General features: G+C 52.8%; 1 protein-coding gene across 5 annotated transcripts in view; it reads right to left on the reverse strand.

The window, feature by feature from the left end:
* MEGF8 (multiple EGF like domains 8) overlaps nucleotides 1–18,062 on the reverse strand; it is a 51,736-nt gene extending 33,674 nt beyond the window's left edge. For 2 of the 5 annotated variants that reach the window (XM_033197586.1, XM_033197614.1), the window contains exons 1-12: nucleotides 17,148–18,061; nucleotides 10,011–10,174; nucleotides 9,565–9,771; nucleotides 8,592–8,772; nucleotides 8,422–8,510; nucleotides 7,462–7,877; nucleotides 6,863–7,008; nucleotides 6,615–6,737; nucleotides 1,569–1,723; nucleotides 1,150–1,269; nucleotides 631–775; nucleotides 383–546 (exon numbers count right to left, since the gene is read on the reverse strand). In XM_033197586.1, the coding sequence (XP_033053477.1) occupies nucleotides 383–546; nucleotides 631–775; nucleotides 1,150–1,269; nucleotides 1,569–1,723; nucleotides 6,615–6,737; nucleotides 6,863–7,008; nucleotides 7,462–7,877; nucleotides 8,422–8,510; nucleotides 8,592–8,772; nucleotides 9,565–9,771; nucleotides 10,011–10,174; nucleotides 17,148–17,334 (2,097 nt within the window). In that variant the 5' untranslated portion in view covers nucleotides 17,335–18,061. Of the gene's footprint in view, nucleotides 1–382; nucleotides 547–630; nucleotides 776–1,149; nucleotides 1,270–1,568; nucleotides 1,724–6,614; nucleotides 6,738–6,862; nucleotides 7,009–7,461; nucleotides 7,878–8,421; nucleotides 8,511–8,591; nucleotides 8,773–9,564; nucleotides 9,772–10,010; nucleotides 10,175–17,147 lie in introns of those variants that run through there. The other 3 variants (XM_033197594.1, XM_033197607.1, XM_033197600.1) reach the window with 3 other exon arrangements.
* Nucleotides 18,063–18,065: the final 3 nt, after the last annotated feature.

The following is an 18,065-nucleotide window of genomic DNA, read 5'->3' on the forward strand; positions in this document are numbered from 1 at the left end:
AAGATCAAGAGCTCAAGACCAGCTTAACCAACATGGTGAAACTTCGTCTTCTACTAAATACAAAAATTAGCTGGGCACAGTGACGGGCGTCTGTAACCTCAGCTACTGAGGAGGCTGAAGCAGGAAAATCACTTGAACCCAGGAGGCAGAGGTTGCAGTGAGCCGAAACCACGCCACTGCACTTCAGCCTGGGCGACAGAGTGAGACTCCCTCTAAAAATAAAAATAAAAATAAAGAATAAAGTCCATAAGGAAAATCAGACCCTTGAATGTAAAGACTTTTGGAGTAAACACAAGAGTGATAAAGATGCATTTGAGAAAAAACAAACCCTAGGATCAGGATCATCATCAACGCCCCACCCAAGGCCACGCCTCCTACCCACCTTGTCCGGCTGGGAGGTGTTGGGCGGCTGCTGGAAGGTGAGCAGGTGCAGGCCAGGCAGGAAGCTCTGGGTGACACAGGCCTCCAGGGACGTAACGAAGACAGGCGCAGGCCCCCACCAGCCCACCGTGCCTGAGATCTGCTCCCCTCGGCAGCGGGCCTGCTCTGAGAGGACAGTGGGTAGGGGCTGGTGGGTCAGTGTGGAGTGCTCCGGTCCCCTCCCCCCAGCCCACTGCTGTGGACACTCACCAGGCCGAGGGAGGCAGCTCTCATTGTGCACGCACCAGCCCAGGGTGCCGGGTCCCCGCGGAGGGGCTGTGGGGTTACTGAAGGCCAGGCAGGCCTGGCAGTCACCCAGGAGGCGGCCCAGGCCCAGGCAGCTGGCGGCTGGACACTGCGAAGAGGAGAGGGTAAAGGGCTCACTGTCCACTGGAGCTCAAGAGATCTGGGAAGGAAGGGCTGTGGATACAGGGTCCTGCGATGGAAAGGGCCAAAAAACTGAAGAACACGGAGTTGAAAGACGACTTGGAATGTGGGAGATTCAGAGGACCGGGGATGCAGGGATGGGGTCACGGGTTCAAAAGGGTCAGGCTGGGTGGGACAGGCAAAGATTCAGGACTCCGAGGTCTGGAATCAGGAGGGAGGATCTTCGGCATGAAAACAAGTCTCCCAGTTGAGGGAAAGTCCTTGTCCAGCTGGTTAGGCAGAGGGAGACACTGAGGGCAGGTCTCTGTGCTAGGGAACAGAGGGTCTAGGGCAGTCACTTACAGCCCCCAAGGGGGTCCCAGGAGGGGGTGCAGCTTGGCAGGCTCCTTGGCACCAACTGCATTCCGGGTCCCGGGAGCACACGCTGTGGTCTGTGTACATGGAGCAGTAGTCCAAATGGTACTGCAGGGAGACAAGGGGACGGAGGACAAGACTCTCAGACCTGGGCCGGACTCCCAAGTCCCCTCTTGCTTTAGCTATCCCAGAGGACCCTGAGTGCTCAGCATGTCCATCCATTTCTCCCCAGGCCCAGGGACCTCTAGCTCCTCTTTCCTCTGCTCTGGGGATCTCCCTCCCTTCCCTCATAGCCCTAGGGATCCCCACTTCTTCTCCCAGGGATCCCCTTCTACCTTTCCCCTCACCTGTGGAAACCCTGCTACCTCCTCCCCCAGCCACCCTTTCCCTGTCACCCCAGTGCTCACGTCAGGGGCAGGTGCCTGGAACACAAAGGGGGGCACCTTGTACGCCATCAAGTCCCCACGGGGACGGCCGCTGTACCCCCCAGCCACCAACAGGACGCTGCCACCAAGCACCGCAGCCACATGTGAGTACCGACCACTGGGAGGTGCTGCTCGGCCTAAGGGAATAGAGACCCCAATGACATTATTAGACTCTCAGCCCCTCCACCACCTCCATGGCTCCCGATTCTCCTGGGCCACAGCCCAGCCTTCTATTCTGGTGGCTGCTTCAACCTCACCTACCCAAGGACACTCTCCCAGCCCACCTGGCCCTGAACAAGCTGAGCTCCCTCACCCCTACCCAAATCATCTTTCTGATCTTTAGGGTCAGAAAGACTTGGGTTCAAATCCCGGGTCTACCACTTACTTGGGTTCAAATTGTGGATCAACTACTGACTAGCTGTGTGACCCTGGACAGGAGACTGAACTCTGAGTCTTGGTTTCCTCCTCTATAAAAAGAACCATCATCTCGTCCTCAAGGAGCTGGGAGGACGAAAAAATCTGCTGAGCCCCCAGCAGGCTGCCTCAGTCTCCTGTTTTTGTCTGTCTAGCACCAGCTTCTCTTCTGATGATAGCGCCTGATTTTCCTCTGGAAAACCAACCTTTCCCTCTCCCAGTCCATGAGACTTAGGTGGAGTTGTCCCTGGTTCTGGCAGAAGTGAGGCCTTAGCCCGGGCCCATCAGTCTCAGTGACTGGCTCGAGGAGGAGTACAGGGCCTGATTCTCAATTCTTGGGGCAAAGACACTCTCTTCTCTCTGGGCATTTTACAGCAGTAGAAGGTAATCCATGAGCTGCCTGTGACCATCTACACAAGGCAAGAGACTGAAGTGAACCCAGCTGAAAAATGGAGTGAGAAATGGCCGATGCCATTTTGTGAGCACCTAGATCCAGCCCAGCCTGAAGACAGCCCCTATGGTTTTCACTCAAGTCAGCCAGGAAATTCTCCTTTTCGCTTAAGCCAGCTGGGTTGGGTTTCTGTCAGTTACAGCCAAGAATCCTGACTGACAGGTAAGTGGTCAGTGAATGGTGACTTCCCTACCCCCTTACCGACCTGCATGCACTGTAAACGTGTGGGACTTGGCCCAGGGAATCACAAACTGCGAAGCAGGAAGAGGCCTCCAGAAACATCACACTCCTGACTCCTGCCCAGTGAAGAGGACCAAGGGATAGGCAGACGAGACCTAGAATGAGGGCCTCAGACACCGGGTCTGGACTTTATTACTGATGGTCACATAGGGTTCCTCTAGGGCCTTTCCTCCTCTGCATCCCTTAAGTGGTAAGGTTCCTTCCTTACGCCTGCCCTGTCCTCTCTCTCCTTTTCAGGGAGGAGGAGTGAACAGATGGGACTCTGGGAAGCCCACATGTCCCTGAAGTGATACGTCCAACCTGTGGGTATATGCATCTTCTGAAGAGAGGGCATGTGGCTTTCATCCGATTTCAAAGCAGTGTCTGATCTAATAAAAGTGAAACATTTCTCCATATCTCCTCCCTGGTGACCCCTCTGGCCCTGAGACAGGACCCTCACTGCTATAAGAAAGAGAGTATGGCTGAGCGTAGTAGTTCACATCTGTAATCCCAGCACTTTGGGAGGCTGGGTCTCATGAGGCTCGCTTGAGGCCAGGAGTTCAGCACTAGCCTGGACAACACAGCAAGACCCTATCTCTAAAAAAAAAATTTTTTTTTTTTTTAATTAGCCAGGTGTGGTGGTGTGTGCCTATGGTCACAGCTATTTGGGAGGCTGAGATGGAAGGATGATTTGAGCCTAGGAGCTTAAAAGCAGCCTGGGCAACATAGTCAGGTCTCATGGCTACAAAAAAAAAATTTTTTTTTTTTGGGGAGATGGAGTCTCCCTCTGCACAGCACCCAGGCTGGAGTGCAATGGTGTGATCTCGGCTCACTGCAACCTCCACCTCCCTGGTTCAAGTGATTCTCCTGCCTCAGCCTCCTGAGTAGCTGTGACCACTGGCATCCGCCACCACGCCAGCTAATTTTTGTATTTTTAGTAGAGACAGGGTTTCACCATATTGACCAGGCTGGTCTCGAACTCCTTACCTCATGATCTGCCCGCCTTGGCCTCCCAAAGTGCTGGCACTACAGGAATGAGCTACTGCGCCCAGCCAAAAATTTTTTTTTTTTTTTGAGACGGAGTCTGGCTCTGTCGCCCAGGCTCCCGGGTTCACGCCATTCTCCTGCCTCAGCCTCCCAAGTAGCTGGGACTACAGGCGCCCGCCACCATGCCGGGCTAATTTTTTTGTATTTTTAGTAGAGATGGGGTTTCACCATGTTAACCAGGATGGTCTCGATCTCCTGACCTCATGATCTGCCTGCCATGGTGTCCCAAAGTGCCGGGATTACAGGCATGAGCCACCGCGCCTAGCCTTAAGTGACAGTTTTATACAGATGGTTGTTTGGGGATAGCCATGCTGGCTCTGTCACTTATCTACTGTGATCTTGAAAAAGTTGCTGCTAAAGAACTATCAACAGAGTAAACAAACAACTATCAACAGAGTAAAAAAACAACGTGAGAAAATATTTGGAAACTACGCATCCAACAAAAGTCTAATATCCAGAACCTATAAGGAATTTAAATAAACTAACAAGCAAAAAACAACCCAATTAAAAAGTAGACAAAGGACACGAACAGACATTTTTCAAAAGAAGTCATACACATGGCCAATAAGCATATGAAAAAAATGCTCAATATCACTAATAATGAGAGAAATGCAAATCAAAACCACAGTGAGATACCATCTCACACCAGTCAGAATAGCTATTATCAAAAAGTCAAAAAATAACACATGCGGCTGGGCGCAGTGGCTCACGCCTGTAATCCCAGCACTTTGGGAGGCCGAGGCAGGCGGATCACGAAGTCAGGAGATTGAGACCATCCTGGCTAACACAGTGAAACCCCGTCTCTACTAAAACTACAAAAACAAAATTAGCTGGGCGTGGTGGCAGGAGCCTGTAGTCCCAGCTACTCGGGAGGCTGAGGCAGGAGAATGGTGTGAACCGGGAGGTAGAACTTGCAGTGAGCCGAGATCGCGCCACTGCACTCCAGCCTGGGCGACAGAGCCAGACTCCGTCTCAAAATAAATAAATTAATTAAAAAAATAACACATGCGAGTGAAGTTGCAGAGAAAAGGGAATGCTTACATACTGCTGATGGGAATGTAAATTAGTTCAGGCATTGTAGAAAGCAGTTTGAAGATTTCTCAAATAACTTAAAACAGAATTACCATTTGACCCACCAATCCCATTACTGGGTATATACCCCAAGGAATACAAATTGTTCTAACATAAAGACACGTGCATGTGTATGTTCATAGCAGCACTGTTTACAATAGCAAAGACATGGAATCAACCTAAATGCCCATCGGTGACAGACTGGATAAATAAAATGGAGGCTGGGCGCATTGACTCACGCCTGTAATCTCAGCAATTTGGGAGGCCAAGGCGGGTGGATCACCTGAGGTCAGGAGTTCGACACCAGCCTGGCCAACATGGTGAAACCCCGTCTCCAATAAAAATACAAAAATTAGCCAGGTGTGGTGGTGGGCGCCTGTAATTCTATCTACTCGGGAGGCTGAGGTAGAAGAATCGCTTGAACCTGGGAGGTGGAGGTTGCAGTGAGCTGAGATCACCCCATTGCACTCCAACCTGGGTAACAAGAGTGAAACTCCATCTCAAAAAAATATATAGAAAGAAAAAAAAAAAGAAAATGTGGTACATATACATTGTGGAATACTACGTGGCTATAAGAAATAATGAGATCATGTTCTTTCCATCAGCATGGATGGAGCTAGAGACCCATATCCTAAGCAGACTAATACAGGAACAGAAAACCAAACACTGCATGTTCTCACAAGTGGGAGCCAAACATCGAGTGCACATGGACACAAAGAAGGGAACAATATTCTTGAGGGGTCTACCTGAGGGTTGGAGGCGGGAGAGGATCAAAAAACTACCTACTGGGGCTGGGCACTGTGGCTCATGCCTGTAATCCCAGCACCCTGGGAGGCTGAGGCTGGGGGATCATCTGAGGTCAGGAGTTCAAGATCAGCCTGGCCAACACGGTGAAACCTCGTCTCTACTAAAAATACAAAAAAAAATTAGCCGGGTGTGGTGTGCGCCTATACTCCCAGCTGCTTAGGAGGCTGAGGCGGGAGGATCACTTGAACCCAGGAGGTGGAGGTTGCAGTGAGCCAAGATTGCGCCACTGCACTCCAGCCTGGGTACAGAGGAAGACTCCTTCTCAAAACAAACAAACAAACAAACAAACACAAGAAAAAACTACCCGTTGGGTACTATGCTTAATACCTGGGTGATGAAATAATCAGTACACCAAATCCCCATGACACACAATTTACCTATATAAAAAACCTGCACATGTACTGCTGAACCTAAATTGAAAGTTAAAAAAGCCGAGCATGGTGGCTCACACATGTAATCTCAGTACTTTGGGAGGCTAAGGTGGGTGGATCACTTGAGGTCTGGAGTTTGAGACCAGCCTGGCCAATATGATGAAACAATGTCTCTACTAAAAATACAAAAAAATTAGTCAGGCATGGAGATGCATGCCTATAATCCCAGCTACCCAGGAGGCTGAGACAGGAGAATCGCTTGAACCCAGGAGGTGGAGGTCGCAGTGAGCTGAGATCACGCTACTGCACTCTAGCCTGGGTGATAGAGCAAGACTCCATCTCAAAAAGAAAAAAGAAAAGAAAATGAAAAAGAAGGAAAAGTTGCTGTCTCTTAGGCATTTCCCTGGGGCAGCTGGAAACTGGCAAAACCTGGATTGGAACCCACAATGGATATTGCCATAAGGGCCTCCATCTCCGTAGTGATGATGCCCTGGTCCCATCTCCATCTCAGGCTTGCTTCCTGAGGCTGGCACCAACTGACCTGGATGTCAGGCTCACCCTTACGGACTGAGGTAGCTTGAGTCCAGAATCACTGTGGAGGGAGGTGGGACCCTCGGGAGCCCCTAGGGAAGAACAGGGACCACTCACCCTCAGGGGTTCCTGGCGGGGCAAGCTCAGCTCCTGACACCCATTGATGGCAGCCAAGGTGGTAGAAGAAGATGCCATCTTCGTAGCACTTTTCCTCCTGGTAATGGGTGTGCACATTGCCCCCTGAGAAAGAAGAAAAGGGGCATAGCTGGCAAGCCTGGTGAAGGTGGGGACTCCCATGCAGGGAGCCTCAGCTCCGGGTTGGCTCAGGCCCGCGGCAGGCAGGCAGGATTGGGGAGCCTCCTCACCATAGACCACCATGTAGTTGCCCAGAACACTGGCTGTGTGGAAGGCTCTCTCCCTTGGGCCCTGAAGCCCATCCCGCCCCTTCAGCGTCGTCCACACACGCCGATCCACATGGAAAAGCTCAGTGGAGTTCACTCGCACAGAGAACCTATCAAAGGAGAAGCAGGGCAGGAGCTTAGGGCAGGAAGCGTCTCTCTCCCTCCTTCAGGCTCTTAGGAGCCATGTGATCACCCAGGGATGAGACTGATCATGACTGCCTCTATGTCCCCTCCAAACTAGAAGTTCCCTGTGGGCAGGACCCTGAGTCATCTCTGGGTTACCTGCATAAGCTAGCAAGGGGTGGACACCAAGCAGGGCTCTGTTGAATGGATACATGGGTGGGAGTGTGTGGGAGGCACAAGAGATTGAATAAAACATCAGAGAATGCGTGAGTGGGTGAGTGAGTGAATGAGTGAATGAAGGAATAAGTAAATACACAAAGGAAGGAGTGACTGAAAGACCACAGGAGTCCAATAGTGGGCAAAGACCTCTAAAGACTAAAGGCCTATGGTGTTCACCTGGGCCTGGCCTGTGGGCATGGGTTATGGGACAGGTCACTTACCGGGCAGTGGAGGGCCGGTGTCCACCATGGACCAGCAGGGCACGGGACGGGGCATGGAATACCATGGAGTGGCCGGTGGCAGCAGGGGGCCGTCCACCTGCTGGAATCACCTGCTCCCAATAGCCCCCGCTGGTGCTGTCAAGGCGGAAACGGAAGAGGCCAGAGGAGAAGAGGTCATGCTGGGTGCGGCCTCCAGACACATAGAGCCAGACATCATCCACCAGGGCAGCCGCATGACCTGCCAGGCCTGGGGGCCCCGAGGAGCTGGAGGCAGGTGGTGCCAGGAGCTCCCAGTGGCCCCTGCCCAGTGGACTGAAGGCCCACACATCGTTGATGAGCGAGCCGTCTGCCAGCTCACCACCCATCAGCACCAGGGAGCCGGCCCAGGCCACAGCCACATGGGAGTGACGGGCAGCCTGTGAGGAAGAGACAAAAAACAGAGGTAAAGACACAGCAAGGGAGCCAGAGCCAGGCTCAGACAGAGAGATGCAGAGCCAGAGAAACATAGAGAGAAGGCGAGATAAAGACAGAGACAAAGAGAAAGGTAGAGACCAGCAGAAAGAGAAAAGAAGAGACAGATCCATAGAAACAGAGAAACACAATAAGAGAAGGAAGAGGCAAGAAGACAGAGTTAGAGGGACAAATGGCAGACAGAAACAGACCCAGAGAAATGGAGACACAGAAACGGAGAACACAGAAGCCCAAAAGTCAGACAGATGAAAAAAGAGACAGATCGAGCAACAGGAGACACGTGGAAAAATAAGATACACAAAGGCAGATAAAGGAAGAAAAAGAAGAAAAAAGAAAATCAGAAAGAAAAGGCAGAAACAGGGAGAAGTAGGTTCCTACATCAAGCTGTGGGAACTGGGGGAGCACTGGGTGATAGGGGATCAGTCTGGGGGTCCCCAGCTGGGTCTGATTGAGTGTATAGGCTCCTCCAGGGCAGAGGAGGGGTCATACCGGGGCAGGACTCAGGTCCCAGGACTCCCAGGTGTTGGCGGAGAAGTTGTATAGGACGAGGTCACCCAGGGCATTGTTGAGGTCCTGGCCTGTGGAAGGGTGGACAGTCTCATGCCCTGGCCACAGGCTGCCAGGCCTCCAGACCGCAGATACTCGCCCCATCTGCTCACCTCCAAAAACTGCCAGCAGCCCCGGTGGGGACAGGAAGGCGCCAGCTGCTCCAATACGTGCAGAGAAGGCAGGGTCCCCAGCACTCACGTTGTGCCACCAGCCAGCCCCCTGGTTCTCCCACAGGTGCAGGTCACAGGCACGTCCCAAGAAGCCAGGCTCACAGTGGCATGGTCCCAGGGGCTGTGGGGAAGGAGACATAATGACAGAGATAAGAGAGAGAGAGAGAGACAAGGACAGAGACAAAGGAGACACAAAGAGAAAACGAGGCAGAATGAGACAGGCACAAAGGGAGAGAGAAAGAGATAGACAAGAAGGGAGAGGATGGAAACGGAAAGAGAGAGAAAGAAAGGCAGACAGAGAGACAGGAAGAGGGGAAAGGCAAATTGTCAGACAGAAACAAGAGACAAAGAGACACAACCAGAAGGAAGCAGACAGATGGAAAAAAGACCAACAGAAAAAGGAAAAGACACACAGAGAAAAAGGAGAAAAGACAGAAAGAAGGCAGGCTGGAGAAGACAGCATGGTTGACATTCAGCCTGAAGTGAAAGCGCTCAGATCTGGGGAGGTCAAGGTGGGGAGGGCTCAAAGCACAATCCAGATTGAAAGCTGGGTGTGCACAACTTCAGCGTAAGGTCAGCAGTGCGAGGCTGGAAGTCATGGCAGGGGGTCCAAGGCCACACAGAGTGACTGGATGGCAGGACGGAATTGGGCCTGGCTGGAGGAAGGAGGGTGGTGTTCACAGGTGAGAGTGGGGTATGCTCAGCAGGGGAGGGCCTGCAGGTGAAGGTGGGGTGGGGTTGGAGTAACAGGTTGGGGGCAAGCTCTGGAAGGAGAGGGAAGTGGGTATCATGGAGCAGGGTGGGGTGGTGGGGGGAGTTTCATGCAGGAGCAAGGTCAGACCTAGGAGATAGGCGTGGAGAGTGTGCTCACAGATCAGGGCCCCAGGGGAAACAGGGCTGGGGACCAGCTCACCGAGGCGCAGGTGCCATGGCTGCCACAGTAGGCTGAGCACTCCTGTAGGCCACAGTCAGGACCCCCCCAGCCCGGCTCACAAGCACACACACCCGGCGGCTGGCACTGCCCGTGGCTCCGGCAGCCACCCGGGCACAGGGAGAAGCGGAATGAGGCGTTAAAGCCCAGTAGATTGTAGTTGGCATCACTGAAGAGGTGTAGCAGCATCTGCAGGCACAAAGTGGGCTGGGTAAGGTGGGCAGAGCCTGGGGACTGGCCTGGGAGGGTGGCCCACTCCTGTCCCCTTCCATCCTGGGGGACCCAGAGCCTCACCTCCTTCCTTTGCCTCTCTCCACCTTCCCTTGTCCCTGTGCTCTGCTCTCGGACGCCCTCTTACTGATTCTCTGTCCCTCCTTTCTTCTTCCATTTCCGTCGGTGTATCTACCCACAGCCCCATCCCCACTAACCTTGCCTGAGGAAGCTTCGATGGGCGGAGGCCGGGTGCTCCCACTCAGACTGGCAAGCAGCGGCCCTTGCGGGGAGTCACCGTCATACACAAACAGGTAGTCATACGTGCACTCTGTGTCCAGGAAAAGGAAGTCCAGCAGGATCCGGTGCTGGGGGCTTGGGGCTGGGAGGTGAGCACAGAGGGACTAAGCTCTAAAGTGGATCTTCTCCTACACCTCCCTGTAGCCACTATGGTACACCAAACCCTGCTCCAGGTGATGCTGGGGGCTCAAGGATGAGTCAGACCTGGACCCCACCTTGGAGGGGCTCCCAGTCTCATAACCTAGAGCAGTCAAGGGCTGTAACAGCCAGAGGGACAGGAGCCCAGAGAAAGAATCACAATATTCCAGACCTCTAGAAAGGTCACCTGAGATCAGAATGCACACTCCACCATTCAGATGGGAAAATAAAGTGCAGAGAGAAAACCCCATCCCAGTGGCCACACAGAGCAGAAGCCACAGTATTCCTGATGCCTCTCTCTTCCTGTCCATGCCTGAGCTTCAGACATGTCCAGGCTGGAGGGTCAAGGTCATAATCCCATTGAGAAGAGCACCTCTGTGACAGTCCCCTGGCCCTCGCTGAACAGAGCTTCAAGAGAAGAGTCCAGTTTCTTCCCCCTGAACAGAGGCCTAACCTTGGAGTGGCCTAACCTAACCTCTCACTCTGGTGAGAGTCCCCATCCAGAGTCTCACCTCTGTTTATTGTGATGGCTACAAGCACAAACTCTGGAACCAGACTGCCTGAGCTTATGTCTTGGCTCTGTCACCGAATAGCTACTAGCTGTGTGATCTCAGCCAAGTAACCCACCCTCTCTGGATTAGTCTCCTCATCTGTAAAGTGGGATACAGTGGTACTGTAGTGGATTCAAACTTACAGGCCACTCCTGCCACTGAAAGGTAATTCCCTGCCCCTTGTATCTGGGAAAAGCCTTAGTGACTTGCCTGACCAATTAAAAAACAGCAGAAATTCTGAAACTTCCAAGGCTAGATCATAAGAGGACTTGTACCTTTCACCTGGGCCTCGTAGAACGCTCCTTCTTAGAACACAGCTGTCATGCATGAAAAACCAAAGCTGGCCAGCCGCGGTGGCTCACGCTTGTAATCCCAACACTTTGGGAGGCTGAGGCAGGCAGATCACGAGGTCAGCAGTTTGAGACCAGCCTAGCCAACATGGCAAAACCCCATCTCTACTAAAAATACAAAAATTAGCTGGGCGTGGTGGCAGGCGCCTGTAATCCCAGCTACTTAGAAGGCTGAGGCAGGAGAACTGCTTGAACCCAGGAGGTGGAGGTTGCAGTGAGCCAAGATTGTGCCATTGCACTGTAGCCTGGGGGACAAGAGCGAGACTTCATCTCAAAAAAAAAAAAAAGAAAGAAAGAAAAAGAAAAGAAAAGCCACAAAAAAGGCCACACACAGGCATTCCAGCTGACAGTCCCAACTGAGCTTCCAGCTGATAGCCAGCATCAACTGCCAGCCCTGGGAGGGACCTTCCTGGATGTCCAGCCAAGGTGAACATTCAGCTGACTGCAGCCCCAGCTGACATCTGACTGCAACCTCATGAGGAGCAATAATGCACATGAAATGGTGACAACAGAGTGGGGTGGGTGGCTCATGCCTGTAATCCCAGCACTTTGAGAGGCCAAGGAGGGTGGATCACTTGAGGTCAGGAGTTCGAGACCAGCCTGGCCAACATGGTGAAACCCCGTCTCTACTAAAAATACAAAAAATTAGCTGGATGTGATGGCACATGCTTGTAATCCCAGCTACCTGGGAGGCTGAGGCACGAGAATTCTTGAACCTGGGAGACAGAGGTTACAGTGAGCTGAGATCGTACCATTGCACTCCTGCCTGAGCGACAAGAGTGCAACTCTGCTCCAAAAAAAAAAAAAAAAAAGAAATGCTGACAACGAGGCCCACATATCGTCGTGCCACTACCCCTAACACTATCACTGTCTTATTCTCTGCCAGTCCTGTTTCTGGAAGCCCCTCTCATTCCACATCCCACATGAGAAGGCTCCTGAACAGGCAGCTCAGGGGAGTCCTCTGGGTGAGGGAAATTAGGAGGCCTAGGCTCTCGCTCTGGCTCTAGCTCTGCCCATGACCAGCTGGAGGACTCTGAGCCAGTCCTTTCCCCCATGACCCTCAGTGTGTCTATCTAGATTCTGGAGAACTCAGCCACCACCGCCAATGGCTGGGTGATCCTGGGCCAGTTCCATGGGCTCTCTGAGCCTCAGTTTCCATGACTGTAAAATGGGGCTAATTCCCCCCACCCACAAAGGCTGGAGTGAACATTCAACGAGGTGATGACTCCAGCCTGCCAGCTTAGAGCCACGGTGTGCCCTGGCTGCCCAGCCTCATCCTGTCTCACCACAACCATTCACCCAGCCTCCTTCTTGCCCTGACATGAGTCTGTGATCTTCCCAACTCAACATCTGGCCCCATCGCTCCCCTGCCCCAAAGCCCTGCATGGCTCCCTAGCACCCTAGGAGAAAGTCCAGTTCCCTAACCTGCTGTTCAAACCCTTGCTTTGTCTCAAATCACTCCACTGCTTACTGTTCTAATGGGAGCTGGGCCTTTGTACAAGCTTCTCCCTCTGTCTGCAACATATTAACTCTTCCCACCACCAGCCCTCTTCCTGATGCCCCCTAACTGGGTTAGGTGCCCCTCTCCAGGGTTCTCACATCCCATTATAACCTTCATTCCTCTGGGCCAGGAACATCTACGTCCAGGTCTGTCTCCCTGCAGCCTACAAGGCCCATAGAGCAGGGCCTGGATGTGGGCCTAATTCCCTCTGCAGCATTGCCCAGACCTGGGCTTGGCAAAGGCTCAGGAAATGCTGGATGACGGAATGAAGAAATACACAAAAGAAAGAATACTAAAGCTGGAAGCTCTCCCTCAGGCTCTGACCAGAGACCCCAAGAACATCAGACACAGACCCCACCCATGCTCTGGGGAACGTAGAAGAACCATTCAGCAGGGCCACACAACCAGACCTCCCAGAATCTTACCAGCCTCAACCACACTATAAAGCTCTGTTCCTGGAATCACAAGTACATCTTTGTTAAGTGCCTGCTGGAGGCCAGTTCACCATCTGCCTCCCCAAGTTCTTCCCTAAATTGAAAGTCTGTTTCTACCCAACCCCCATACCATTCCAGACAGAAATCTAATCCCAAACCCCTCCTGCTCAAAAGCAGGATGCCTCTTATTCATGAGGATGTTATAAGGACTAGGACTGGGCTGGGCGTGGTGGCTCACGTCTGTAATCCCAGGGCAGATCATTTGAGGCCAGGAGTTTGAGACCAGCCTCGCTGACATAGAGAAACCCCATCTCTACTAAAAATACAAAAATTAGCCAGGCGTGGTGGTACATGTCTGTAATCCCAGCTACTCAGGAAACCGACGTACGAGAATCACTTGAACCTGGGAAGCAGAAGCTGCAGTGAGCTGAGATCAAGCCACTGCACTCCAGCCTGGGCAACAGAGCAAGATTATGTCTTGGAAAAAAAAAAAAGAAAAGTCTAGGACTAGGTAAAGTGTGAACATAATACAAAAGTTAGTGGGTTGGTTGTTTATCTTTTTTTTTTTTTTTCCTGAGACAGGGTCTCTCTCTGCTGCCCAGGCTGGAGTACAGCAGTGCAATCTCCGCTCACTGTGACTTCAGCCTCCTAGGCTCAAGGGATCTGCCCACCTCAGCCTTGCCAGTAGCTGGGACTATAGGCACATGCCACCACCAACAACGCCCAGCTAATCTTTTGCAATTTTTTTGTAGAGACAGTGTCTTACCATGTTGTCCAGGCTAGTCTCTAACTCCTGGGCTCAAGTAATCCTTCCATCTCAGATTCCCGAAGTGCTAGGATTACAGGCGTGTGCCACTGCACCTGGCCGGTTATTTTATAATAGATGGAGGAAGATGTTGGTTCTCATAGGTAAGAAGTGACAGGCGTTGGTAAGAACATAAGATCATCAAGGGGGGTCTGGAGGTCTCCCAGACTCCTCCCTCACCCCAACATCTACCCAGTTGGTCCCCAAGCCTCATCAGTGAAACTCTACAAACATCTATTGCACTCTCTACACCTCTCCACCCCTCTAAGCCCCTGCCCTAGTTAGGAACTCATCCTCTCTTGCCAGATCAGCTCACCAAGTCTCCAGTCTGCCCCCCATCCAGCCTGAGGGCAATGCCCTACTCCTGCTCAAAACATCCTGTGGCTCCCCATTGACCCCAAGGGGAAGGCCAGGCTGCACAGTGTGACATTCAAGGCCCCTCTTCCCCTGCTTCTGGCTCTCATTACCTCCCAGTCAAAAGTGCCATCAGACCAGACAAACCTAGACAGGGATCCTGAGATACTCCAGCCACCCTCATGTCTTCATAGAGGATGTTTGGCTCCCTTTTCCCACTCAATAAACTCCTACACATGCTTCAGAACCCTGTTTCAGTGGCTCCTCCTCTGTGACCTCCAGCACAGTCCTCTTTCCTCCCTAGGTACATCCACCCAACCCCTCCACTTCCCTTCTCAGCCCTAAGCACTGTCTCAGTGAACACACTGGGGGCTAAATATCTGTGTCCAGCCCGACTATTCCCAAGCAGTCTGAGACTTTTTTTTTAGGTGGCATCTTGCTCTGTCACCCAGGCTGGAGTGCAGTGGCACGATCTCAGCTCACTGCAACCTCCACCTCCCGGGTTCAAGCGATTTTCCTGCCTCAGACTCCTGAGTAGCTGGAATCACGGATGTGCGCCACCATGCTGGGCTAATTTTTGCAGTTTTAGTAGAGGGAGGTTTCTTCATGTTGGCCAGGCTGGTCTCTAACAACTGATGTCAGGTGATCCGCCCCCCCTTGGTCTCCCAAAGTGCTGCAATTACAGGTGTGAGCCACCGCACCCAGCCTAGCCAGTCTGGGACTCTTTAAGGCCAAAGAGTGATTTATATCGAGCACACAGACCCCTTTGCCACATACACACATACAAACACACTTCCTATTCTGTTCTCATCCCACTAGCTTGACAGGAATGGCCCCCAAACTGGGGACAGGTAAACATGCTAACACCGAGAAACATGCCTTCATCCATAGCCCACACAGCAGCCAGAGAGATCTTCTAAAACATAAATCAGATCATGTCACCTCCCTGCTCAAAACCCTTCCATAGCTCCCCAGAGTCCCCAGACAAAGACAAAGCTTCACAGCCTCCCAAGGGAGGCCCTGCATGATTCAGGCCCTGTCACACCTCCTGCCTTTGCCCCGGACCTCCCCTGTCTGGAGGCCAGTTTCTACATCCACTACTCTGTGAGGCCTTCCTGGGCTTCTGCAGGTACTGCCTTTCAACTTCTCTTCCACCCGTTTGCCCTCAGGATACAGCTCAAAATCACAAAACCCTTCACCTGCTGGCTCCTCCCACTCTGCAGCCTCTGGCTCATTTGTTATCTTGTATTCCAGGTTTTTGCTTTTAAGATGGAGTCTCCCTCTGCCGCCCAGACTGGAGCTTTGCAGAGCAACATCGGCTCACTGCAACCTCCAGGTTCAAGCTATTCTTGTGCCTCAGCCTCCTGAGAAGCTGGGACTACAGGCATGCGCCATCACATCCAGCTAATTTTTGTATTTTTAGTAGAGACGGGGTTTCACCACGCTGACCAGGCTGGTCTGAAACTCCTGACTTCAGGTGGTCTGCTGGCCTCGGCCTCCCAAAGGGCTGGGATTACAGGCATGAGCCACCATGCTCTGCCAGTATTCTATGTTTTAACACACTGGATTTCTAGTTCTTCAGAAGCATCACTCTCCTGCTTCCCCACCTTTGCACAGCTATTCTTGCCTAGAATGCCATTCTGCTCCCTCCTACAGATGCCTCTGATCTCAGCTATACCCTAGGTTAAGTCACATGTCTTCACAGAGAAAGAGCCACTGAGGCAGGGTTCTGAGGCATGCGTAGGAGTTTATTGGATGGAAAAGGAAAACAAACAGCCTTGAAGTGGATTTGTCTCTTCCACTGACTGGGAGTCCAGAAGGGTAGGGCTGGGGCCTTTTCTCCCACTCCTGACAGATTCCCATTGGTCCTTTAGGTCTCAGCTTAGACATTTCCTCCTCCAGGAAGCCTCTCTGTTCTCCTTAGCCCCAAATCAGGCACTTTCTCTGGGCTTTCCCAGGCCTGTGGGGTTCCTCCATCACAGACCACTCTTGGCTCTCACTATTAGTGTGTTTGTCTCCCCGACTAGACTTCAAGACCTAAGTCACCGGGGATTGCTGGAGCTGTCTCAGTCTGGGCTATGTCCAATGGGAAACATAATGTATGGCACATGAATGACAGAAGAAAAATGCTTTTATTGAAGTACTTTACAAATAACAACAATAATCCTAATGCCATTTATAGAACAGTTACTATATGCCACACATCAGGCATGTTAAATACCCATTTTCATTTTACTGCAACAACTCTATGAGGTGAGTACTCTTGTTATCCCATTTGTGGGGGGAAGGAAACTGAACCTCAGAGAAAGAAAGTCATGTGCTCAAAGTCACAAAACTAATAAGAAGCCAGGCACAGTGGCTCACACCTACAATCCCAACACTTTAGGAGGCTGAGGTGCAAGGATCATTTGAGCCCAGGAGTTCGGGACTAGTCTGGGCAACACGGTGAGACTCTGTCTCTACACACTCAAGTTACTTGGGAGGCTGATGTGGGAGGATCACTTGAGCCCAGGAGGTAGAGGCTGCAGTAAGTAAACTGTGTTGGCACCATTGCACTCCAGCCTGGGTGACAGAGTGAGACCCCCACCTCAAAAAAAAAAAAAAAAAAAAAAAGGAGTGGTAGTAGAACCAAATTCAAAGCCAGATGATTGGATCCAGACCCTGAGTTCTTAACAGTTACTCACAAGACCCGACACTGATGCTCCTGTCTTGTAATTGTAAACCTGGGTGTAGGTGCATCTCCTCCACCAGACTGGGAGGCCTTCCAGGGCAGGGCCCAGGTTGGCTGCAACCCTGGCTGTCAGGCATTTTAGAGCAAAAGGCCTGGACCAAAACCGAGCTCTGGGAATGTGGTGAGTGGATGAATGCACACATGAATGAACTAGCAGCGAATTAGTGAGTGACCCACGCGGCCCCACTCACCCTCGATGAGCCACTCGCAGTTGCCATTGACGCTGTAGTTGCCAGCACCATCCGTCACGAAGCCTGGCGCCTCCCGCAACACCTGCCGCTGCCCCTTGCAGTCCCCCGCCTGGGCCCCAGGGGACAGCCACCCCAGCACGGCCAAGGCCAAAGCCAGTGCCGTGGCCAGAGCCTTGCCCAGGGCCATCGCCGCCTCCTGTACTGACCCCTTAGAGCGGGGACGGGCAGTAAAAACCTGGAGAGGACCCTCTACCCGGCGTGAGGCCCTGCAAATGCGACCTCTATAGGCATAACATGGCCTTGTAGACCGAGGAGGTCCCGGAGACGCAGTCCCGGCGAAGGGAATGGCCACTGCTGACAGGCTCTGGAAGCCGAGGGCTGGGCCCTATAGAGCGATGGAAGGCCCTGTATATGGAGTCATTATGGACGGGGACGACCCCTAAGGACCTTGGCGGTCCCCTATAGACACGGGCCCCCATAGGGGGCCGACCCCATAAACAGTGTCCAGCATTACGGACTCGGGCTGCTGCAGGCCAAACGGACCTTATAGACGGGTGAGTCCCCAGGGGGCGAAAGGCTCTACGGCCCGGCAGAAGCCTCCATAGAGGCTGCGGGCCGGGACAGGCCAGGATCCGATGGTCCAGGGGAGACTCCTCCAGCCGGGGGCGGGGCCCGTCTTCAGAGGCTCGGGCCTGGACCCCATAGACGCAGTCCCTTCGCTCAACCACCCGCGCCTCCCTCCCAAGCCGGATGGGCCAGATCAGAGAGACGAGGGGACGCTTGGGCCAGAGCGGCCGCGGGAAGACCCGCTGTGGGAGGGCGAGGGGCCGGGAGCCGAGGAGCCGCAGTGGGAGGCACGGCGGAGAGGAGGCGAGAAGTTGCAGAGCGGTCGGTCAGAGCGGCCCTGGGAGGACTGCG

Source organism: Trachypithecus francoisi, unplaced genomic scaffold, assembly GCF_009764315.1.
Source record: "Trachypithecus francoisi isolate TF-2019V2 unplaced genomic scaffold, Tfra_2.0 Contig01705, whole genome shotgun sequence".
Taxonomy (NCBI): domain Eukaryota; kingdom Metazoa; phylum Chordata; class Mammalia; order Primates; family Cercopithecidae; genus Trachypithecus; species Trachypithecus francoisi.